At 38.3% G+C, this 25652-nt stretch overlaps 1 protein-coding gene across 2 annotated transcripts in view; it reads left to right on the top strand.

Moving 5' to 3' along the window:
- The window catches only part of MACROD2 (mono-ADP ribosylhydrolase 2), a 1475276-nt gene that overhangs the window by 575829 nt on the left and 873795 nt on the right, over positions 1-25652 (top strand). For both annotated transcript variants that reach the window (XM_075203945.1, XM_075203944.1), the window contains exon 5: positions 17642-17758. In XM_075203945.1, the coding sequence (XP_075060046.1) occupies positions 17642-17758 (117 nt within the window). The remainder of the gene's footprint in view (positions 1-17641; positions 17759-25652) is intronic.

Here is a 25652-nt window from a genome sequence, read left to right as displayed (position 1 = left end):
TATCACTAGAGTGCTGGTTATGCAAGTGTCCTGGGAAACACCTGGTGATTGAAGGAAGCATGGGAAATGACTATCTCTTTAATACTTTGCTAACACTACATTAGTGATAACTCTTTATGGGCCCGCAGTGTTGTTTCTCAAACCACTGCATAACAATGATTGTCCTGTTTGTCATATTCAGAGGTTAAAGACCCGTTGGAGTGACATGACAACTTTTTAACAATGTCAAACTGGTTTACTTGTAAATGTAAAACTCATCATTGTTAAAGGATTAAGTTATTGCAAATATATACATGAGTACTGTTTGCCCTTCGAATGGCAGTAAAATAATTTATATATAATAAAATAAATGTATTTTGCAGAGTATACACTGGGCCTGAGTCATTAAGGAAAGTAAGGGAAAAAAAGAAGTAAATGTTCTCTGGGACAAACCATGATACAATACAAGGGGTGCAATTTAATTCATTATTTTTTACATAAGTTAAATACTGGCTGTTTTTTCATCTAACACACAAATACGTGATAGCTTTATTTTTGCACTGAAATTTAAAGTTGATCTAGGCCATGCCCTATCCCAACTTTAAATCTGTCCCCACATTTAAAATTTACCTGCCCTCCAATGCAACATGGTTTTGCCCAGGTGCAAAGTTATTCCCTTTATATGCATTGTTCTAATTAATGACTCAGGTCTGACATGTATAAATTCAGTGTACTGAGGAAGAAAAACAATATTTTCTGGAATGTATCAATTCAATTAGGGCTATCATCAGGAATCTTGGGGTCCCTTTCAAGCTGCTAAGCAGGGCGCCAATCAGTCCATCCCCTCATGCTAGTGATTGCAGCATAGCCCTTGCTGGTGGCTAGTATACATACCAGAGCCCATTCTGGTGTATAGTATACAAAGCAGACCTCAGCCTGCTGGCTAGTGTATGATAAGCTGTTTGCACCACTCCCTATCTGACACTATTAGCGGATCAGAATGTCGGCAGTAGCTACCCAGCAATCTTCACTACAAGTAACAAACAAAAAGAACAATGCCTGATAGATTGTTGATGGAATAGGGGAGCAGCATTACCATGGTTTATACTGCTGGATCTCACCTTTCACCACTAACCTCTAAGGCCGCCTTCGTGGCTTCCTTCTATATCACCCTGATGGCAGCCCTGATTTAAAACTTTTACCGACATTGTTGTGTCACTTTATATGTAAAGTGACACATCAATGAAAAATTTTATATGTAGTTAAAATAATTTCCCAACAATGTGTTCTTGTTTTATAGAGACAGTCCCATGTTCTTTCTATTATAACCAACATAAGGGTCTAGGATTTAATGAAAAACACCTTTCTTCGTGGTTGCTAAATAGTTTCTGTCTGGTACATAAATTGAGTATCGTTGTATAAACCAATGCTTAGCATGTTATTAGTTTAGGGTTTTTTTATATTTTGTCTTCACATCCCATGTCCATAGATGAAACTGGAACAGACCTACAGTAAATACACTTTAAAAGCATTAAATCAAGTCCAAAACCAAAATAAAAAACCTAAATCCAAAGTTTATACAGGAATAAATAGTAAACTAATAGCGGTGGTTAGAATTTATTCTTTTAGAGTTCAGCTGTATTCTATGTTAGTATTTAGCTGGGCTCAAAAAACATTTGTGTCGGTGAATTAGGCTTTGTGTTTTCATAAGTGAATCTGTTGACACTCGGTCTATTATTTGTAGATATATAAAATGCTTACACATAGACATCTGAATATCTCATTCATAGATGACAACTTCCGTTCTCTCGGGCTGTATTCAACAAGACTTAGCCCTAGAGGTAACCATAATATCCTACAACTCTCCATCGCCTGATTGGTAACCGTGTTTTAACAGCTTCAAGTGTCTCACCTGCAACACTCAGAAACAACTCTGAGACCCATCTGTCAATGACTTGAGTGGAGAACATGGAACTGTGACTTCTTCACCCTACATCTCACGTCTACCTGATGCCTTCCCAAACCTGGTTTCTAGACTGAGATCTAAATCCACTTCAAAGTGAAAATACACTGTTTGAAGCAGCCAGTTCCCCATTTGTACCTGACCTAGCCATAAATCGTAAATTCTGACATACTTTAACAGAGAGGACTCTTAGAGTATCAACATTTAGAGCATTTGTAAAACCTGCAGCTCCATGAGACATCACAAAAAATATAGATTTTATTCTTATCTAATGCATTATTATTATTATAATAATACACAGATGTTATATATATATATATATATATATATATATATATATATATATATATAATATATACACCTACACACACACTTTTGACTCTTGGATAAATTATTCTATTTGTCACACACCAAGGGTAATTTGAAAGTATTAGTGTCTCTTTAAGACAAGTTGCTGTATGACAAGACAAGGGGGCTCATTCATTAAGGATCTTAACTTGAGAAACTTCTTATTTCAGTCTCCTGGACAAAACCATGTTACAATGCAAGGGGTGCAAACTAGTATTATTGCACATAAGTTAAATACTGACTGTTTTTTCATGTAGCACACAAAAATTTGATAGCTTATTTGTACACTGAAATTTAAAGTTGATATTTGTGTGCAACATGAAAAAACAGTCAGTATTTAACTTATGTGCAAAACAGAATACTAATTTGCACCCCTTGCATTGTAACATGGTTTCATCCAGGAGACTGAAATAAGAAGTTTCTCAAGTTAAGATCCTTAATGAATCAGGCCCAAGGTCTAGATTAGAGATGTTCACTAACCCCTGTGTTGTGGTTTTGGTTTTGGATCTGGATTAACTTCGTGTTTTGGTTTTGGCAAAACCGCCCTCGCATGTTTTGGTTTTAGTTTTGGATCCCTATTTTTTTCTAAAATCCTTTTTTTTTTGCTAGAATCACATAATTTGGCTCTTTTTTTTTGTTCCTACATTATTATAAACCTCAATAACATTCATTTCCAGTCAAGTTTTGTCAAGTGACAAGACCACTGCTACCCCTCCTGTTTCTGTGTGAGCAATGGCACTGAGCAATGTCACTGGAGAATAGAGAGTGACAAGAACACTGCTACCCCTGTTTCTGTGTGCACAATGGCGTTGGATCTCCTGGGGAGGGAGGTACTTATGGAATCCAAAACCCGCGAGATCCGACAAAGCAACAATGATGTTTTGCCTCGATTCAGGTTCGAGGACGCGCAAAAGTACCAAGTCGGCTCGCGAGCCTACTCGGATCCCCTAACTTCGGTGGGTTCGGTTTTCAGAAAACCGAGCCCGAGCATCTCTAGTCTAGATTAAATTAGTTTTTACCAAGAACTTTTTTGTTTACTTGCAGATTCCTTTCATGTTTACAACTGTGCAGATAGCTGGCAGCCCTCACGGTCAACTTTGCTCCTATTAATTGTGTTGTTTCCAGACGTTGCATTATTGATACTGGTTAAATAGTGGTAGCAGTAAATTTTTAGGCAGTCCTGTAGTATACAGCTTGTTTAGGAGTTTGTCTCCTGTAGCGAATTTCAGCATGGCTTGCTATTTTCTTTCTTCCGCATTGCTGACATACCAGTTACAGCAGCTGTCCATCTAAAGCTCAAAATATACTTTCCACCACAACTTGTTATTATTTATTTAGCAAAAATATAGATCTTGTTGGCAGTTCTGCTTATGATGTACATCATTCTGTGGGTCCAGGGACTTTATCCTCACAATTGTTTCCGACATTCACATGTCCCACTATGCTGTTATGTTCATGATGGTTTTTAGGATCTATATTACAGTATATAATAATCTTTTACATGTGAAACACATTTGGGGAATTCTTGATAGTCAATGTGAGCTTCATTACAATTTGTTTTTAAGAGGATCAACCGCTAGTCAATGTTTTAATTTGAAATTAAAAATAAGTAAACTAAATAATGAGTTCCCTTGTATAATTTTGGTCTTTTTTGTGCTCCAAATGTTTTAAAGTTCTGTTTTTTGAGCTATGTTTCAACATGAAAGGAAATATAAGATTGCTGGACCATCACAGCACATACAGGTGGCTGACATTACCTGTGCAATCTCAGAGCAGACATTGGACTGAGAAGTAGGGTGATGTGTAGTTAGGTACAACCACTGACTTTAACTGAAAAAGGTCTCTCTTCCTTAATCCTTATTGACCTCAAATAGCTGTGCATATGGTTTTAAAACTACTGCTAGTAATTATGTGTCACTAATTAACTAATTGGGACCCATAGTATCCAACAGTTTTGCCCAGACACCAAACTATCTGTCAAATTTGGCCACAGACCTGATTTGATGTACTCTGTCAGGGGTGTAAATTGTAGCCTCTGAGTCCCAATACAAAAACTGGGGAGTTTGTTGCATGTATACTTACTACATGTCTACTTACTGCATGTCTACTTACTGAGCACGAGCGGGGACTGGTCTGATATAAGTATCATAATTGGACTGAAACCCTAAACAGAGTTCCATTGTGCATCCCCCTAGAAGATCAGAGCAGGGGCCTCCAGAGCAGATAGACATGTGTCATTGGACCAGGGCCGTAACTAGGGTTGTGCGACAGGGGCGACCGCCCAGGGCGCAACGCTGAAGGGGGGCGCAATTTTGGAATATTTCCCGTTAATTTGGTTAAAATTGAGGGCTAGTGGGGCGGCATTTGTCTTTCTCACCCAGGGCGCTAGAATTCTAAGTTACGGCTCTGCATTGGACCCTCCTCCCTCACCAACAGGTCCCGTAGCAGCCACATGGGCTACTCTGGCCCCTGCGCTCAGTGCTTCCCCTGCATGGACAACATAAGACTGTAAACAGTTTAGAGCCATTATACTTAAATTACATGTCTGGATGTTTCTAACCTAATGCATCATTTTAACATTTCATTTAGGGGTGCAGACCCATAAAACTTCTACTTGAAGATAGTTTAACTTACCTGCTCCAATAGAAGATCCTAAATTGTTTTATGGCAACTCCAGCTCCTTCAAAACAATAATTTTCAGAGCAACTTTATTATTTGTCCATAAAACAATGTGTGGCCACAGATCCCCCTATATTATCTCTTTAGAAGAAATTTATCAGCAATTTGGTTCCAGTTGAATCCTTGTCTTATTATTTTGTACTGAGAGAGTTAAGTCACATTAGTGGGAGAATCACTACATGGCTGCTCTAACTTATCAAATGTCTCTAGAAATACCAAATTCTTAGATATATTTTATAAGATCTGGAAATTATGTTGTAACTCTTCTGCTAAAGTGACTTTCTCAGTGCAAGATTTGTATGCTTATGTTCACTATGTGTTGTTTTATGTTTTTCCATAGACTTGTGTTCCTTATCGGTTCTTTATTCATTGCGTTGTATCATCTTGCATTCCACTTATCCTCATATCTGTTGTTTATTTGTGTATGTGGTGTTTATTCACAACAAGACGATAAGCTGCAACAAACATTGCGCAAACTGTTGTCTTAAACATGGTGTACTTTTTTTCTCTATGTAAAAACTGTGAAATAAAAGGAAGAAGAGGTTACATTTTTCAAACAGATGGGACGTTACCTTCTGTGGCTGACACCATTACATATGGTATAGCTAGTCGTACTGTAAAAATATTATTATGTACATATGTCTTCATTGGAGAATTTTTTTTTTTTTTTATTAGAATGGGCAATTGTTGAATTTTAAAGGGGCTGTTAAATTGCACGCCGTATCCCTTCAGTGCTAAAAAGAGATGTGACTGGTCAGAAATAAAGAATAGGCAGTTTAAGCTTCCCATATATACTGTATGTCAGAAGTGCTAGTAGTGCTGCAACTGTATATTATGACATTCTCATCATATTTTCAGAAAAATTGAGCTACAGTGACAAATCACAGCTGAAAGAGAAAAACAGGATTTTGAATTCATATTCCAGCATCATGAATATAATATAAATCAGATCATATGATTAATTGGATTGTGGTGTCTGCATTGTCACATCAGTGGAATACAACAGCACACTAGTAGCATGCTAATGTCCTTGGTATAGATGATTCCTCCAACAGTGACAACACATCTCAGGATCAGACTAGACTCCTGGATAGTCATTGGTTATGCATTTCATCATCTGTTCCATTCAGCGTTAAAAGGCCCTTAATATCAAAAGAAGACAATATTTCATGTTGTTCAGAATCTTTTCAGAATTTCAGGCCCAGGGCCACCTTAACAACAGTATGGGCCTGTGACCGGGGTCCCTATATATAAATATATAAGTAAAAAAAAAAAAAGGATATATATATATAGATAGATAGATAGAGATAGATATATAGATAGGTAGATAGATAGATAGATAGATAGATAGATATATATATAGATATATATATAGATATATATATAGATATATATATATATATATATATATATATATATATATATATATATATATATATATATATATACCCAACTTAAAATATCCATATAATTTCAACTATTTTAACTTTTTTTTTTTTTTTTTTTTTTTAAATCCCCCTCTTCTTAACTTACCTTTAAATCACGATAAGTTGAATCCTCTTCGCTGTGCTCCTCCATGCTGTGCTCGCAGTGAATGTCTGGCGTGATGACGTCATCACGCCCGACATTCACTGCGAGCGCATCACGGAAGAGAGGACCAGGGAGTGAGCCGGATCGTCACCTGACCTGAACGGTCAGGTGACCGCAAAAGGTAAGTTGTTTTTTTTTTGTATTTTTTTCTTCTTTACGGGATTTTTTTACAGCAGCAGACCTGCCAGGTCCCCCTTTCCCCCTGGGCCCCCGGGCTCCTGCCCATCGTGCCCAATGGGAAAGACGGCCCTGTTCAGGCCCGTACACAAGCAGGATCAGCCATCCTTTACACTTATTGTAAGGCTGCATGTACTTTGTGCTTCCTGAGCACCCCATTTATTTATATACATGTTATAAGTGTACTTTTTGTGTATTCTTTTACGGCTATACATTTTCTTTTAGGTACTGCATAGGCCTTGTGAAGCTCAACATGTACATACTAGCAAAAAGTACCCGTTCGCTGAGCGAATGTAAGACAAAATAGTGAAGTTAGGGAAACTTGTGGTGGTAAGACTGCTGATTTCATAGAAACATAGAATTTGACGGCAGATAAGAACTATTTTGCCCGTCTAGTCTACTCATTTTTTAACCTATGATAAACTCAAACCCTATTTCATCCTTAGTTCTTTGTAAGGATATCCTTATGTCTACACCCAAACATGTTTAAATTGCTCTACTGTATTATCCTCTACCACTTCTGATGGGAGGCTATTCTACTTATTCACTACACTTTCTGTGAAGTAATTTTTCCTCAGATTTCCTCTGAATCTACTGCCCTCCAGTGTCAGTGCATGTCTCTGCCCTTGAAGAATGTTTCCCTCCTGTACCTTGTTATAACCCTTGATATATTTGAAAGTTTCTATCATGTTCCCATTTTGCCTTTTCTGCTCCAAACTATACATATAAAGATCTTTTAGTCTTTCCGGGTACGTTTTGTGCTGTAGTCCATGCACCATTTTAGCTGTCCATCTTTGTACATTCTCTAATGTTATTTATATCCTTCTGGAGATATGGCTCCAGAATTGAACACAGTGTTCTAGAAGAGGCCGTACCAGTGACCTATATAGTGGCATTATTACTTCTTTTCTTCTGCTACAGATTCCTCTCCCTGTACAACCAAGCATCTGACTTGCCTTTCTCGTTGCTTTGTTACATTGCTTACCTGCCTTAATGTCTCCTAAAATAGTGACTCCCAGATCCCTTTCTTCCTGAGTAGTTTCTATTATAGGGCCATTAATACTATATTTGCCCTTTAAATTTTTGAGACCCAGGTACAGGATTTTGCATTTTTTGGCATTAAACTGTAGTTGCCACTCTCTTGGCCATTCCTCTAGTCTACCTAGATTATCAATCATTTGTTTTGCTCCTGGTGTGTATCTTTGTATCATCTGCAAAAAGACATACTTTCCCTTCAGTATTATTTGCAATGTTACCAATAAAGATATTAAAAAGCACTGGTCCCAGCATAACTCCATCCCTGGGGTACTCCACCAGTAACCTTTCTCTCCTGTGAATGGACTCCAGTTACTGCAACTCTCTGTTTTCTATCCTGCAACCAAGATCTTATCCATCCAACTATCTTAGAATCCAATTCCAAGGTGTACCCAATTAAACAGGGCCTTAGCCACATGTGCCAAATGTGATAGTGTGTAATAAGGTGTATATGGTTTAGTATATGATTTGAAAGGGTGTCTTAATGCATACTTTACCATTATGTTATAGCACATTTATTCCTTCATGGAGCCTGTCTCACTGTATATTTCCCCTTAGATTGTAAGCTCTCAGTAGCAGGTCCTCCTCTTTGTGTCTTCCTCCTTTCATTGTCATGGCCTTCTGCACGCTTATGTTAACCACCTCCTGCTTGGGCCCTGTGTATCCTTCAAGCCCCTTTAGTTGCACCCACGTTCCTGGGCACCTCACACTGATATATTCCCTGGTCTGTCCCCTTCTCTCCTATGTACCTCAATCTGTCTGTTCTTTGTGTCATTAGGAGTTGTTCTACCTGACTACCTAACTCGTTATTGTAACCTGTTTCTAGTTTGTACATGTGTAATCAATTAGTTGTAATTTGCACCTCTTAAATTGTACTGCACTGTGGACCCCTTGTGGCGCCTTATAAATAAAGCATAATAAAAATATATTTACTGTATTATTCAGTACATAGTTAGTAGCACAGGCTCCGGAGATATCCATAGCTGGTACCAAGACTTATATACAGAGACAAAACTTGTACCAAGCAGTGGCGGATCCAGGGGGGGGCAGCGGGACAGCACATTATCACTGCCGAACGGACCTGCACATACTGTGCAGCCGCCGGCAGCCTTAGAAGTTAAAGGGAGGGGGGCCTAAATCCCCCCCCTATATCGCCCGGGGTAGAAAAAATTTCTAGATCCGCCACTGGTACCAAGGCATAGCTGGTGCAAAGATATATTTTATACAGGAGGAGGGGGCACATGGTCACATATGAATAACCTTATTAGCAGCTCCTACTATCAGTTCAGACCTTGGTATAAAAGACACCTCTTCAATCCCTACTCTGAGCTCCTTGACAGACACTTGCCCCTCTGAGGTCCTCCTCTGCCCTTCTTCTTCTTTTATTTGTATTTTACTGCTCATAGCAATGCACATAGGAATCGGCTGTGTAACAAGTTACATTATATTTGAGTCATATCTAAGGATATTCAGTTTCTCAATTTATTGTTTGATACCGTATCAGTTTCCTTGCTAAAATCTAGGTATACAATATCTACTCATCCATCACTTTAGTTATTGAATGAACAAACTCTACTTGGATTGTTCAGTATAATCTCCCATAGTAATTCCTTACTGCGTTGGACGTCTCAAAAAAGACAAAAGTATTATAGGGGCAGGGCCGGATTAAGGGAATGGAGGCCCCTGGGCTAAGGGGCCCTCCATTCCCCGCGAGGCCCCCAATGTGAGCTGTCCGCCGCCCCCCACCCCCCGCGAGGACCCCCCCAAGCACTTACCTGTCAGTGCAGTCCTCCGTCCCGGCGCGCTGTAAGCTCCTTACTGAGGAGATCTCACGAGAGTTAATGAACTCTCGCGAGATCTCCTCAGTAAGCAGACTACAGCGCGCCGGGACGGAGGACTGCACTGACAGTACTCAGCAGCATCGATCGGGCCGGGGGCGCCCCCGCCCCCGACCGATCAATAATGCTGCTGAGGAGTTTGAAGGGCCCCCTGGATGCCCGAGGCCCCTGGGCTATAGCCCAGTTAGACCTCGGGTTAATCCGGCCCTGTATAGGGGTGATACCTTTATTGGCTAACCCAAAAAAATATTATTATATTTGCTAGCTTTCAGAGCACAGAGGCCCCTTCATCAGGCACCTTTACAAATGAATGTAATGTACATTTTCAGCAAGAAATAGAGAACATGCATGGTTATTGAGACAGTCTGCAATGTCTTTGTCTCCATCAACATATCCAGCACTTTAAAGTCTTTGGGCTAGATTTACTAAGCTGCGGGTTTGAAAAAGTGGGGATGTTGCCTATAGCAACTATAGCAACCAATCAGATTCTAGCTATCATTTTGTAGAAGGCACTAAGTAAATGAAAGCTAAAATCTGATTGGTTGCTATAGGCAACATCCCCACTTTTTCAAACCCACAGCTTAGTAAATCTAGCCCTTGGACTACAACTCCCATAGTTTTTTCCTTTCACTGATGTATTAAAGAATGTTTTGTCACCTTCTTTATGGACTGCCCAATCTTTTCTTCTGTTTGTGCCTAACAGGTAACTCCCACAAAGCAGACAATTCCCCAGTAAATGCCAGTTCTCCACCCTTTATCTCATTTAAATAATCTTGGTTGGCAAATGCAAATGTTGTTTCTGTACTTCAATACAAAAAAATAGGAGCACATAGCAAGGAGCGCCATAGATCCTTTTACCCATCAGATGGTATAAACTTTTACCCCACCGCAGGTGCCACCAAATCCATGCACTTCCCTATAAACCAGGTATAATTGTGCAAAAATAGGTGCGTTGGGTATGGTCATCGGGGGCGCAGGAGAGGAGGGGGGGGTGTGGGTGGTTACAGTTCAGGGGCATGGCAGTGGTGATAATGGTAAAGGTGGAATTGGCTCTGGACCTAACTGTCCAGATTATGGATGGGGGGGTCAGTGACTGTGAGGACCAATAGCTTCCTATTGGTCCCAGTGGTCCCTTCCTAGGCTGTGCACGCAGCATAGGCTTTTTCCACAGATACATGTGCAGCCTGGGGGGTGCAAAAAGGCAGGCACACTCATGGTTGCTCTCAGTTGCCCTGATGCCCATACACCCTAATAATGTCACGCTCCACACCTTGCCGCTAGACCACACCCCAAACAGGTGAATTGTGAGAGGACCATTGCAGATGAATAAGGATATGTCAAACGAGCATTAAATTACCTATTTAAAGTTTAGAGCTTAATTATTTCAGTGCAAACACTAAGAAATGTGTGGAAACTCAAAACTAGTATTTATTCACTTAACAATTACTAGTTTAGAGGCTCCATTAACTTCTACGCTATGAATCAGTGTTGAAGTTGTACACTTGTGTGACCCTAATGTAAGTGAGCATCACTTAGAGACATGTTAGTCCTGCGTCCCAGTAATGGGAGAGTACAGGCATGGAGGAATGTGCAGTGGCTGACCATGTTTTAGTGATCATTTTTGCCAAGACGCAGGGCTGAAACTTATGTATGACACTTATCTGCAAATAGGTTTGTATTAAAGAGGTTATTATGGTGCAAAAAGTACAATATTATGTAATTATTGCATGGAAACACTAAAAATAATTCTCACATGGATTGTTTGACAAAGTTGACATTTATGAGACGGCATGTATTTCTACTCGTGTTGTGTATTTTTCTCTCTTTTGTTTTTTTGTTACTCACTTTTTATATTTGTCAGACAGTGCCATAGTGTTAAGGGACTTCTTTGGCAAGAATTTCTGCTAAAGTATTGTTTACTAAAAGGTTAAGTAAGTGAAGCTGCCCCTTTAAGTTGAAGTACAGGCTGGTGATTTTCAAGTGGGCATTAAGTGGAGTGCTGCTCCATCATCACACTGTTAACCTTTTGAGCTGTACGTATCCCAGAGCACAGATTGATAATAGCATATTATTTAATAATTTCTTCTGCTCGTTCACCATGGATATCAATTATTTGTACTATGAATAATGTAATAGTCATCTATCCAGGCGCAGCTGTATGACGTTAGCAATCAAAGCTGAAGACTGGTGACTTGACGTATTTCTTTACAGATCACAGGTCTGTATGCAGAACCCTGTAGTTTAATTGATTTCTTTTTCCTTAGATTTATTTTATCTTGTTCCCACCAGGGGCCAAACTGCTTTCTTGTATAAGAAAATATATTCATATTCAGTCTGGCCAAACACTTATACCGCAATTGTTTTCCAGTTAATAATACGTACGGTTCTAGACTGATGTGGTTAAAACTTAAGAGGTTAAAGAAAGGTTCAAAATGTTTTTTTCTAGGTAAAATATGTGTGTCTCTAATTATCGTGATACCGACAGTAATTTGAAGCAACCAGAATACATTCCAGTCCTTTGTTTTGAGTGGTTTTTGGTATGAATTGATTTGATATGTTGTGGCTTGTTTATCCATTCCCAAGCATTTTACTTTAGAATTTCACATTTGTTGGGAGGTAATGTAATTATATGTGCGTATATTGTTTTAATTCCAAGCAGTTATGGCGCACACTCGTACGGAAACTGGGCTCGTCTTGTATTTAAATTGGTAAATTGATCCATAAACACGGGTGAAAGGCACACTGGTTTTGTGGTGGGAGGCTGTCATTCTTTCAGTCAGGCTTTTGAGATTTAAAATGTCTGAGGAGGTCTAAGTGCTGCAAAGTCTTGTTAACATATTTAGTAGAAAACCTAATCTGCTGACTGCCGCTTTAAACCACTTTCTAGCACATGTCTGCCAGTTGACATCTGCTGATATGGTTTTGACTAGAGGGCTTTCTGAAGTCTAAAGTGGTTTCTATATGCCTTATGCATTGTCACTTAAAGTAAAAAAAAAAAAAAAAAAATGAAAAGAAAGCCGCGTTTTAGACAAGATGGCATTAGCAAAACAAAAACTTCTATTGACAAGAGCATTAACCTGAATGTGAGGTAAAATCACAGGAACAATGAGGACTGGGCCTTCTAAATCTCCTCATTTTGTAAATGTCAAGTGAATTTTTGTGCCATGAAAATAATTTCCTCTTTCCGCTCTTTGCTATTCAGCTAAACAAATAGTATAAATACAGTGGAAATAATGTACATATATTATAGAAACACGACAGAATATGTAGGCAATGAACATCTCCGTATCGCTGACAGTCAAGCCCAGGCTCAAGGAAAAAGCTTATGAATTCATTCAATAAAAAAAATAACCTTACACCGGCGCAGAGGAAGGTTTAAATATTATATTGATTTATGTATTTACTTTTCTTTTTTATACACAGCGCCTTTTTTGTTATAGTCTGCGGAAGACACAACGGGGGAGGTGAAGGGATTTAGATCCTCCCATTTATTTCCATATATTTTCTAACAAGTCTCTTGTAACACAAGTAAACCCAATCCCGTTCTGCCTTAGAAATTAAAGACACTTGGTTTGCCTTCTCCAAAAGTACCGTGGAAGATCTTTGAAAATAATCACTGTCTATTGAAATGCTAAACACGGAAAAAAATCATTAGGCACATTGGGGACTATTTATTAAAATACGGCGATAAGGCTCAGTCTGAAGGAATTTGCGCAGGCATGATTCCACTAGCCAAGTTACACCATACTTGCCTACTCTCCCGGACTCCCGGAAGAGTAGGCAAACCTCCCGGACTATAAAATGCTGATGTTCACGGCATTGAATAGCGGGGGGCGGGGCTTAAACGCGTCATTGACCCCCGTCCCCACTATTCAATGCAGTGAATTTCTGTATTTTATAGTAAAAGCGGGGCTACAGTGACATAATGATGTAGTCACCCCCCTCTTACCCTCTGTCATATGATCTGTACTCCGGAATCCCCCGGAGTACAGATTTAAAAAGTAGGCAAGTACGAGTTACACATGCGTGGTGGAACTGAAAGCCTAAATAAAAAAAAAATACCCCAATTTTTTTTAATAAGTAGAGGAAAGAGAAACAAGTACAGACCCCTTGTCTGGCTCTCAGCTTTATCTGGGTGTCTTTCCCAGGCATACACTCATCATACTCTCATTTAGTCGGTGGATCATCTTTGTATATTGACAATGCCTTACTGGCAGTCCTTAACAAGGCCTCTGGGTTACACAGGGGACGTCACTGTGATGTTTTCTGACACGGAATCATGAAAGAAGTGTGTCAATGTTCTTATTGACCGTGTTGTCCTTCTGTGATGACCATCTTTATCTTTCTTTCTCTTTCTTTCAAAAAGTTTATATATATTTTTTCAGAAACAAAGAAAATATATAACAGTTCGCACAGGCATCACAAATTGTTTAGATTCGACTGACCTGGTAATATTGTCTCTCTTGCACATCCTGCTACACTTGTAACATTAGAGAGCACACTGTCTAATAAAACAAAACAAAAATACAGATTATATGACAGTGAACATGGAAACGACAATTGTGCTGCTCATCAGTTTTTTTTCTGCCTTCGTAAGAGACCGTCATAGCCTCTAGTTTAAGTTGATTCCACTATGTTACTGTATTATGACTGAGCTCAAATAGAGAGTGAAAAAGGGTTGTTGAAAATGAGGTGGACAAAATATCTTGGGAGCAATTGTTGTAGTCAGTGCATTGTTGCCCACTTGAGCAGAGCAGGGTTTAAAGATCACAGCAGAATGTCAGCATTCAGCTGTGAGAACAGAGATCTCCTGTCTCAGGTTAGCAGCCAGAAGATGCCATGTGCTGTGTCTGCACAATTATAAATACACTGAGTGCTGTAAGGCTAGATGCAGCATGAAATTCAATTTGGATATAGAAAAAGTGACACAAACACTGAGGCCTCATTCACATATGTGCTGGAAAATGTATGAAAACTGATGCTTTTTAAGGATGTATTTTTAATCTATACTGACAGCGTCTTTGCATGATAAATTGGTTGCAACACATTCGAAAAGCTTAAATGCAGCATTAAAATGTTAGAATTCAATAGTAGGAACAAGCCGATAATAAACCATTCAGACTATAATGCCGTTTTCAGGTGTTAACTAGCAACTGAAAAGTGTATTAGCAGCAGGTAGGTGTGAACGACTCCTGCTACAAATACATCTTGGCTTGTTACATAAATGCATACATTAGGATAACCAGTGAGCTATCCCGTTTTGCGGTGTTCTAGATAGCCAGAGAGCTCAGAGATCACATACAGTGACCCACTGTTTGATAAAAGTACTTGTTGCATACCAAAAATTCTTGATTCACCTGATATATTGAGATTTTCTACACAATTATATGTGAAACCATAAGAGTATAAAGGATTGTTGCCATAAAAATGTATTTTGTCCCATAAAAAAAATGTTTCTGAAAAATATTAAATCGGTTCAGCATCATTTTTATGAGACAATGAAAAATAAATTGTACTTAAAAAAAAAAAAAAAAAGCAGACTTGATTTGTGGCACCATATCTATTTTTTGGGTACTGTGTATATTTTGTGCCATAATTAATGATGATCAGTTAATTAATCGATTATTTGGAAATGACTGTATTTATAACAAATGTTGTACACAAAACTATAAGACTAACAAATGTGCAGCCATCTAAGATGTGTGAGGGTTTACTATATACGACTGAATCTGATGCCTCAATTAGTTTCAGCTAATAGGAAAACTAGATATGACCATGTGTGACCCTACTGAACTCGTCGGGTCTGTGGTGATCCCAGAGTTTGTTGGCACAAGGGAATGAGTGAACTCTCTGTACTATATGGATTAGCACAAATGTCTGTATCACTCCCAGAGAATTTCATGGTTAGAGACCACAAGCTGTCTGTTTGAAATGTGTGCACTGACAAGGCATTTTGATATGGTGTGACATTCCTGTGAGGGCAAGGCTGAGTTGTATCATATCACAGGACAATGCTCATAAGATGCCGTTGGTCACAGACACTAATGCATAGAGACTTAGGCCTAAGGAAAAATGTGTCAACTATCCCAGGCCTAGATGTATAAAAATAGTATAACATGAATAGTGTTAGCGGAATCAAGACAGCTTTGCACGAATGAGCACATGCTATTCTCTTAACTCTTTGTGATCCCCTCTTGTTTGGCAGTACATCAAAAGTATATTGTAACTGTATTGCACAGTTATCATTTTAATGGCTCAAACTAAATGTCTTTAATTTAATCACGTTCCTCTGTTCTGTGTGCTCTGACAGAGGGATTACAATGACTTTGAAGTAAATCTTAGATAATTTCTGTCAAACTGTTGCAATTAATATCAAGGTATCGTTTTTTGGGTAAATGAAAGGCATCAGCCTTCTGCTTTCAATAACTTGTTACCAGAAAATTGCCCAAATAGTTTTAGAAAGTGATGAAGATTTATAGGACAGTTTAAAAGCAAGCTCTTTGTCTTATATATATTGCTGTGTAATTTTGAAATCTTCCAGACCATTTTTTATATGTCTTTCAGTGTGTATAGACTGTTGTTATGCAAAGGAAAGTGTAATTATAATTTCTGTATTGTTTCTATTTGTATTTTTTTTTATTAATTTTTGCTAACTAATTGCATGTCCTCATAGCAGCCAATGAAATATTTTCTTTCATAATAACATGTCCTCTGGGTCGATAAAAGCTGATTTTTTTGCTAGCTTGTTATGGGTACCTGTGCGTGTATTACCAAACAACCACAACTGTCTATTTAGCAGCACTGCATAAAATATGAGACCTATAAATTAGTATATAAATAACACATAATCATTACAGTATATAATATTTTTTTTAAAGTTTTATATTTTGTAAAACACACACAAAAAATAACATTATACATAAATGTAATAAAGTAGAGAAGCAATGCAAACAGTAGTTACATTTATTGTGAAGCTTATAATGATAAAACAGGCTGGTGAGCTTTGCAAACAGAATGACTAGCATCATAGCCACTAGATTAAGTTCTGTAACAGTATTTTTTTATCCACACATCCATCAATATTTACATTATACAAATATAAAGTGAAAACATATATGGTTAGAGTATTTTTACCAACACAAATGAAAACATTCTGATGTGTCCCTTGTCCCCTATCCCACCCCTGATACCTTTGTAAATGTTAAACTACTTTGTTTACATAATATGTCTGATAGGACCTGGCACTTACTATAGCACAAGTCCATAAGTGCCACTTGAGGTTAGTTTTTCACCTTGCCACATGGTCTGTTTATTTTGCCACGTTTTGCCCAGCACAGATATTTTACATTTTCTCTCTTCACCAATAAATCTCTTTTTTTTTTTTTTGTGTAATTTTTCTTTATTCAAAAATTTTAATAAATCTTTTTAACCACTTATTAAAACGTCACTTGCACACTCTGAGTTGGATACCACCACAGTGTCATTCTTTTATTTCTATATGCAACATCATTGGTAATATAGCATATATATATTTACTGTATTTGAACCGGGATTTAAGTGACTGAAATGCATATATTTGATATGCATTATGCAGGCAATGAGCCCTATTTGACCAAGGGGCTGTGTCTTCTTTTTAATTAATTATTATTATTACTCTTCTCATTTTATTATTTTTTTTGTGTCCAGTATTGAATCATTTAAAAAATGTTTCTAGTTGAACTGTTGATACCAAGCTTACCTTCACCTGAAGAATTACCTCCTTTACATCAGTGGTTGTAAATATTTTTTCATTTTATAATTTAAACTGAAACTCCACCTTCAGAGACTTCTGTCATCCAGGAAAATGTTCTACCCTCTCTGCCCTTGGATATAATGACATATAAGATCATGTTTTGTTTTTCCACTGCATAGATCTGAGATATACGATATCCAAGGGCAGCAAAATAGAATTACCTGAAGTTGGAGTTCTTCTTTAAGTACAACATTCTAAATGGGATGCACTGACATTCTTATACTCTTCTGTTACTTTCAGTGGATGGCTGTATACACAGAGCTTCGGGGACTTATCTATTTGATGAATGTCGCATGTTGGGAGGCTGTTCCACTGGACAAGCAAAAATTACTTGTGGGTATCGACTGCCGGCAAGATGTAAGTCATTTGTTTTTCTCTATACACGATGTGTTATGTGGGGTTATTGCTGAGACGAAAGCTGAAAGAGAAGGAAAACAGTTTACTTTACTTGGCGGTACAGTGTTGCCTAATACTCTGATAATAAAACCTCTGTATCACACCATACCTCTGCAGAACTCACAGGCTAATACTGGTCGTTAAGTCATACGGAGTTACTGAAGATTCAAGTGAGAGTCCTTGAGTCCTTGGTGGTAATTATTTTCCATTGAGCTCCTGCCAACAGCGACAATGGTTTGTACATCATATGTCCTTAGAGGCCACTCATAAGCCAGCCAGTCAGGTCAATCATCAGATGTAACTCATAATGTATGACATGTTTTACTTTCCATATCCTGCCCATATCTGCTGAGCAACAGCCATCACTTGGCCCAGTCCTTTATATAATGGTCACATAACCTTGTCCATTGTTGGACCTTATCCCTTCATCCTGATCTGTGTCAGCCTAAACACCTCCCAGGAGACTAGTTTCCTAATGCATGTTATTTCCCTGATTTTGTTAGTGACTATTATTATTATTATTATTATTTATTATTACAATAGCCCACATTTCCTAAACATAAAGATTCCCTTAACTAACTTCCATACTATATTGTTTGATATACATAAGCTTAAACAGATCCCTACATTTACTATTTTACTTACTGTTATACATTTATGACCATATCAGCAATTAGTGACCCTTTCCATGCAGCCAAGACTAATACAAGTATGGAAATACCCTGCCTTCTATATACAGAGTAATCTATACACTGTGATTGATAATAGCTTGATGTGGTATTTTACATAAATAATGTTGCTCAGAGCATTGTACGCTTGATAATGTTTGACTGCCTTGAAAGCAGTTGTTAAAAAAAAAAAGCATTTTCTCTCTTATGTATGCAGATTTGTGGATAGTGAATACTTTCATGCCCAGAGAGATCAAAGTGATATATTGTGTTTTCAGCTGCTGTGCAAAGGCTGATTGGCAATTACTGTGAAGGCATCTGTCACATGTTAGCGCAGTAACAGCTAGTGGAATGCAGGGCTGGAATTTATCTGCCGCTCTAAAGTGGACTCATCAGGATTTCGCCTTTGCAATAAGAATAGTTGTATGCAAAACAATGTATTTTTCAGGCTTGCGAATTAGAATGAAAACACATCCAAAAGCCTTATGTTCTTGTGAAACACATGCTTAAAATGTATTTAATTATTAAAGATGGCAGGCCACAGGTGGGGAGTATGACGCAGTTGTTTTGTCTCTTTTATCCATCAGAGAAGTGTCAGTAAAAAGGTCAGATCAGTTGCATGTGCTGCTTATCAAAGCATACATATCAAGGCTTCATGTTTAACAAGCTGAGGTGCAGAGTGAAAGGCCGAGCGCCTCATAAAGGGACTTTCAAAATTAAAATAATTGGAGTTTATTTCTTCAATAAATGTTATATTTACCGTCTAAATTAGTAAGTTAAGTGGCAGGTGCAGGGTCTGTGGCGTCACAAATTGCATCATTCTGGCCCCGCTTCTGTGATGAAATGACCTGAGCACCCCCACGGGGGGTGGGGCCAATATGATGCATTTTGCAGCAAATCTTGTCATTGAAGGAGGCAGATATGAGTAAAGGCAGCATGTGATTATGTGTATTTTACAATGGTATACAGCTTAAATCAACAAGTCTGTGTCCTTCAGACACCCAGCAGTTCCTATTATCCTTACCCAACCCCAAAGGATTCTGGGAACAGTAATATCTTTATAGCTGAAGAATGCAGGTTGCCCATTGTTTTATTGTACTTCTTTCTTGCTTTGAAGTATAAGTGGGATCTGACTTGAAATACATGCAGAAATTGCTCCAATTTTCGGTACCATAAATTTCCTGTTGATGTTTCACATTGATTCATTAGCCGTAGTAAATCACCCTGTGCGTACTCAGGGTTCATTAACCTTTTATTGATGGGAGGATGTCTTACATTTTTGTTATTTACCAACCTGGGCAAAATATTTTCTGCCTCATTAACACTGATTGAAAATTTCATGACAATTATGTGCCATGATAGCAATTAAATGTAATTTATCAAGCCGCTAGACTGACATATGATTAATATAACGGTATGATTTGGTTTGATTGCAATTAGTTGGACCAGAAAGGTAGTCTGTTGTTTTAATGAACTTATAGTATTTTATTTTTATTGCAAGATGGTAATTATTTGAACAGTCTTTTTAAAATGTAGTCATAGAATGAATGAAATAGCCATATTTGCATGCACGACCATAGGATGAAAGAAATAGATAAATAATCCAAGTAGATAAAAGTAGACAATTAGAAATAAGTAGATCATTAATACAGTAACATTAAATCACTGGGAAATTCCTACGAGGAAACTGTTAGAGGATTCAAAACTTTACTGTCCTTAAGTTGTGCCAATAATTTATAAATATTTCCATTTTGCATTTAAAGGAATGGCTTACTTTATATATTGCTTTTAATATTATATAGCAGATAGTCTTAAATTCTAATCACTTTTTAGCCCTTCTTGGGCAAACATCTGTCTCTCCTGTGAAGCCTCCAGCCCTACCCATTATCATAAGCTATCTATACTGATTCAGAATGCCGGAAGCTGTGACAACTCCACCCAGGTTCACCCTTAGGCTGGGTACACACTATATAAAACTTATTCCCGATGCAATATCCTTAACGATTTTACCAACGATTAAAAAAAAAAAAAATCCCGATCAGCTGCCGATTCATGTGTACACACTAAACACATTTTACATGATTTACTGTCAGAGCTGTGCTCTTCATCTGTCATACCCATCGACTGAAAAGATTGTGACTCTGCACACTCCATAGAGATCTAAGGACACTGCCGGTCATGACTGCATACACACTGCAGAATTGGAACGACATTGTTTCATCATGAAACAAGATTTTTAGTCCGGTTTAAAAATCAAGTGATGTACATTGGAACAATAATCATGCAACGTACACACTAATGCGATATCTGGCCAAATGGGCGTTTATCATGTAACTGGGCCCGATAATCGACTGAAAACATTGTAGTCTGTACCCAGCCTTAGAGTAGATGCTTTTTTTGGGATCCTAAGAAAACAATTATATGGAATAATATTTATTATATGTTACTCTTGACCTTTAATGCATATATTACATTTTTGTTTTTATGAACAAAAACTAGTAATATACATTGCATTTTACGATTCCAATTTTTATGTAAGATTTTTAACCCATAGAAGTCACTTGTTACACAACAAACTGCAAATAAACTTAGATCATCAGAATATTTGTGAGACCTTTATTATTATGATTTGTACATTTATAATTAAATGCTATTATTCATTGGACTATAAAAAGGAGGCCTAGAATATAATACACATTATTATTTACTACAACACAGCTGAGATCTGTAACATAAATCAGAGTGCTTGAGTCCTGTCTGAATGTTTTTTTAATGTATATGCAAAATGAGTCTGTCATATATCTCTTATCATATCCATCTACCAGCTGCTAGTTTGGTTAATGCTTTTAATTTTACCCTAATACTTTAATGCATGCTGACAGGATACACTTAAGATCTGTGAGACCGTATATTGCAGGCAGTTTAGTGTGAATGTGCATTTAGGCTCCATCAACACTGAAGGTTTTTTTGGGTGTACTTGTCGTATTGGAGCGTGAAGGACTGTAGAAAATAATGTATACGGTCACAGCCGATAAACCAGACAAAGCATCAGGGGCAGGCTGGGGGCATCTGCCCCCCCCCCCCGGGCCGGTCCCATACTGGGCTACCTTGGTCTGGGTCACTGGGCCATCTGCATATTTTTCCCTTTAAAATGTTCCTAATAGCCTGAGTCTTGCCCCCCGGGCTAAAATATGCCAGCCCTCCCCTGCAAAGCATCCAAGTAGAGCTGGTGTAAATTGCAAGTAAACAGTTTGTAAAACCATTTCCCACAGATTTCAATAAACTTTTTTTTTTTTTTTTATGTTTTTAAAAAAACAGTGTTGCTTACTGTGAAAATGTCCTTAAATGGCAGTAGTGTTTTCTAAAAAATAGAAATGCATATTGGTGTTTAAAAAACAAAAAAATCCCCCCCCCCCCCCCAAAACAACTAGCATGCGGTGGTGTATAGTAATAGGTGGTTTAAAATCTTCTTGTGGTGCTTCGCCCCGAACTTGAGTGCTTGTCAGAATAGTAATAAGTCGTTCATGATGATAAATGACATTTCTTTGCTAATGACAGCACAGAACATGAATGTAACAAGCTGCATTCACACTCAAGCATTTGCTAAAACTACTGTTATTATAGAACTGGCGTTTTCAATTGGTTACTACTTTCACAAGTGCACCGTTCTCAGGATTCATCCACATAAGTGTAAATCACCTGGAGGAAACTGTTGAGGAAATAACGCTACATAGAGGTCCATGGATAGCTATGTCTTCTACATTGTAGTTGCAGATCACTACATAGAGATTATTGGGTCTTATGGGTTATTTCCCCATCAGTTTTCTTGAGTAATGTTTGAGTAATGTTTTGTTTGGAGCATGACAATTTATGCAAACAAGATTTTCAAGCCTGGAAGCAACATTATTAAGTAACAAAGCACATGCATGCGGTTAGGATAGATTTTATTGTAAATCCCATTGTAGTCTAGCGTGACATAGAGGTCCGTTGATCTGTAAGCCCCAGCATGGAAATCTAAACTGTGTATATCACTGCTGCCCATAGGGATAGCACAGGCAGCATGGCATAGGGAACACAGGATCTTTATGCCATGTGTTTTCCATGGAAGTTTACTTCCATGGAAACAATGTACTTTACAAAGGGTTGTACATTGTACATGGCCCCATGTAGGTACATTACCCCCTTAAGAGCAGCGTGAACAGCGTCGGGGAGGTCAGTGACGTCATCCAGTGCAGCCGGCATCTTCTGTCTTCGGGATTGATTGAAGTCGCTTCAGTGAAGAGTCTTGAGGGTTCCTCATCGTGGAAGTAGCTAGCCGGACTCCAGATGTTGTGGTAAGTGTTGTCGGTGTAGTCAGCACTGATCTTCCGTACCCTACCTGGACCCACCACCTGGATTACATTATACAAGCAGTGGGTCCAGCCATTGTCGCTTTAAAACCGCCAATTTCACTCTGCCCATTAGAACGGATGTCATTTCTTCCTGGAGACATTTCTGAAAGCCGCATGTTACATGTGACGGTAACTAAGCGTAACTAAGGGAAATATTGCATGTCTGTTATATGGTAAGTCTATATTTGGTGTTTGTCGGCCTTATAGTCATCGCTATTTTTACATCACTCTAAGGTGTGCCGGTGTTCTGGGAGCCGAGAAAGCCTACCACACCCGAGGAGAGAAACCGAATGCTTTTTAGCAGAGCCTCTCTATTTGGGGGTGCTGGCCTCTTTCATTCCCTAGCAATTCAAATTTTAGCTGCATTACTTAAGTTGTTCACTTTTTCATTGACATATAGCAAAGTTTTAAACTTTGTGCTGGTGGCTAAAGTATAACATGACCCTGGTCATTAGCCATTATGCAATCCGCAAACTCATTTAGATCTCTGTATGTCGTTCCTTCCTAGGGCTGATATAGAGATCTGTAATCATTGATAGTTATGTGATGTCCTAGAGGTTCCTTTCCCGCTGAACAGTTGTAGTCTCCCTGAGTAACGACCATCGGTACGAACAGCAAGCAGCTGTGCTCACTTGTAAATATAGATTGGAATATCGATGTCTGAGACCAAGATTATAGAGGAATTTTTATGTGAAACAGTAAAGCTTAACAACTTGTTTTTCCACAAAGAATGCGAGTGCCCATGTAGAACCAAGGGAAATTTATTTATTGGTATGTGTCAAGAGAAGCTGAAACCTTCTCCATCCTCAATTCTCCAGAGTTCCGCATCATTTTGGGTAGAAGAAAAATATAATAGTCTGTTGAAAATAGGAGCAGTGGTGTGAAAAGATTTGTGTATTGGGTGACTGCAGTTGTAGAAATGTTTAATTTAGTATGGCTTCTGTGGAAATGTCACCAGTCTTATTAACTTGAAATTACATTTATATATCTTTTTTTTTTTTTTTTTGTCTAAGGAAATAAGAGACGGCAAATATTTCTCCATAAGGAAGTTGATTACATAAGAGCAGCTTTAGCCATTTTTCTTGAATTATTTTACCATTTGCTGTTACAGTGTACCTGTCATCTACACATGGGGGAGGCAGGGCAGAGTGTTTCAGATGGCACAATTCATTGTGGTGGCAGAGATGAGGTTCCCATGTCGCCTCCTGCCCCAGATCTGCAATCATTGATTGTAGAAGGAGTGCAGGGAGATCTCCTATAGTTCTTTCTGTAACCACTGTAGTGTGGTGAGTGACAGTGTGCGAAAAGTAGGGACAGGAGCAGGAGCGGAAGTATTCTTCTTTTTATTATTAGTATTATTATTATTATCACTATTGTTAGTATTATCTTCTATTTTTAAGGCACCACAAGGCATCTGCATTGCTGCACATAGAGGGTTACAACATACAACATTACATAAGTACATACAGATAAGAGCAATGGGTACATATAAGCAGAATAATAAAATCATGTATGCAAGTAACAGAACAAATTGCATGTCATACAAAACCAACTCAACATAAGACAAAACAGAAACAGAGAGGAGGCCGGAGAGGAGGCAGACATGACACATAGGGTAGAGGACCCTGTCCGTGAACGCTTACATTGTAAAGGGAGGGGGTAATAATAGACAATAGGAGGAAATGCGAACAATAGACGCAGAGATGTCCACTTTGGGGCAGAGGTCTGCAAAATATTGAGGCCATGGTGCTGAGAGGCCTAGATGCGGCCATGATGGTGCAGGGGCTTAGGTGGTACAGAGTCCTGGAGGATCCAGATGTTGGAAAGGTCTATCTGGGCAACATCCAGGATAGTGCAGGGGCCATGATGGTGTGTGAGCTTTTAAAAAAACAAAAACACAGTTGCACAGATGTTGAGCACAAGTTACAATGAGATGAGTGAGGTTCAGATTAGGAGAGGATGAGTTGTAGCAGTTGATGAATATTGGGATGAAATGAAAAAAGATAGCTGATGTGTTGTTTAACTGTGCATTTCCTTACAATTGTGTGGGAGAAACCACTTAGTGTATTTAACCCCAACACATCACACCGTACTCCTCTCACCGCGTTAGTCTGCGCGTTTCACTACTGAGCTCCACCTTCTTGTTTCATCTATTACTTTAAGTACATCTGCAGTTGTTATGGGATTTGATTTTTATTCAATTCCATTCGCTGTCCTGATTCAACCACTCTTTGGTGAAGAATAAAATGTCAAAGAATAATACTTGGAATATGTGTGTTTCTTTAGCCATATAATGCCCATTTCTTCTACTACACACATGTGGTGTTATGTCTGGGAAACAAAGACAATAAGCAACTGTTTGTTTGTTTTTATCAGTATTCATTAAATCTAAAAAAAAAAAATTATGTGGACCATTTTTATACATTTGTGTGCTGCTGAAGATCAGTTAAGTATCACCAAGCGTTATTGATTAAGTGACATATAAAATGTTGAAATGCTGAGTGCTTCATTTGACCCTGCTCTCTTATCTTTTGTATTATTGATATTTTAGATGATGTAGTTTTTCAAGAATTCCTTTATTTTGCAGCGTTCCACAAATACTTTTCATTTGACAGACTGAACTAAAATCGTACTTGTGTAATACATCTTTCAATCAATGTTATCATTGTAGTTCCGTGGTAGCAGCTACACTCACTAACTGTATTACTGCCAATTAGGGGAAAGCAGAGCTGGCCCATAGCTCAGAATTTAGGTCAGGTTTTCTGTGCTGCTCGCCTGGGGCAAAGGGTACAGTTA

The sequence above is a fragment of the Mixophyes fleayi genome, chromosome 3 (assembly GCF_038048845.1).
Source record: "Mixophyes fleayi isolate aMixFle1 chromosome 3, aMixFle1.hap1, whole genome shotgun sequence".
Classification (NCBI taxonomy): domain Eukaryota; kingdom Metazoa; phylum Chordata; class Amphibia; order Anura; family Limnodynastidae; genus Mixophyes; species Mixophyes fleayi.
The sequence above is the reverse complement of the archived record's forward strand: the minus strand, read 5'-3'. Positions and strand labels throughout refer to the sequence as shown.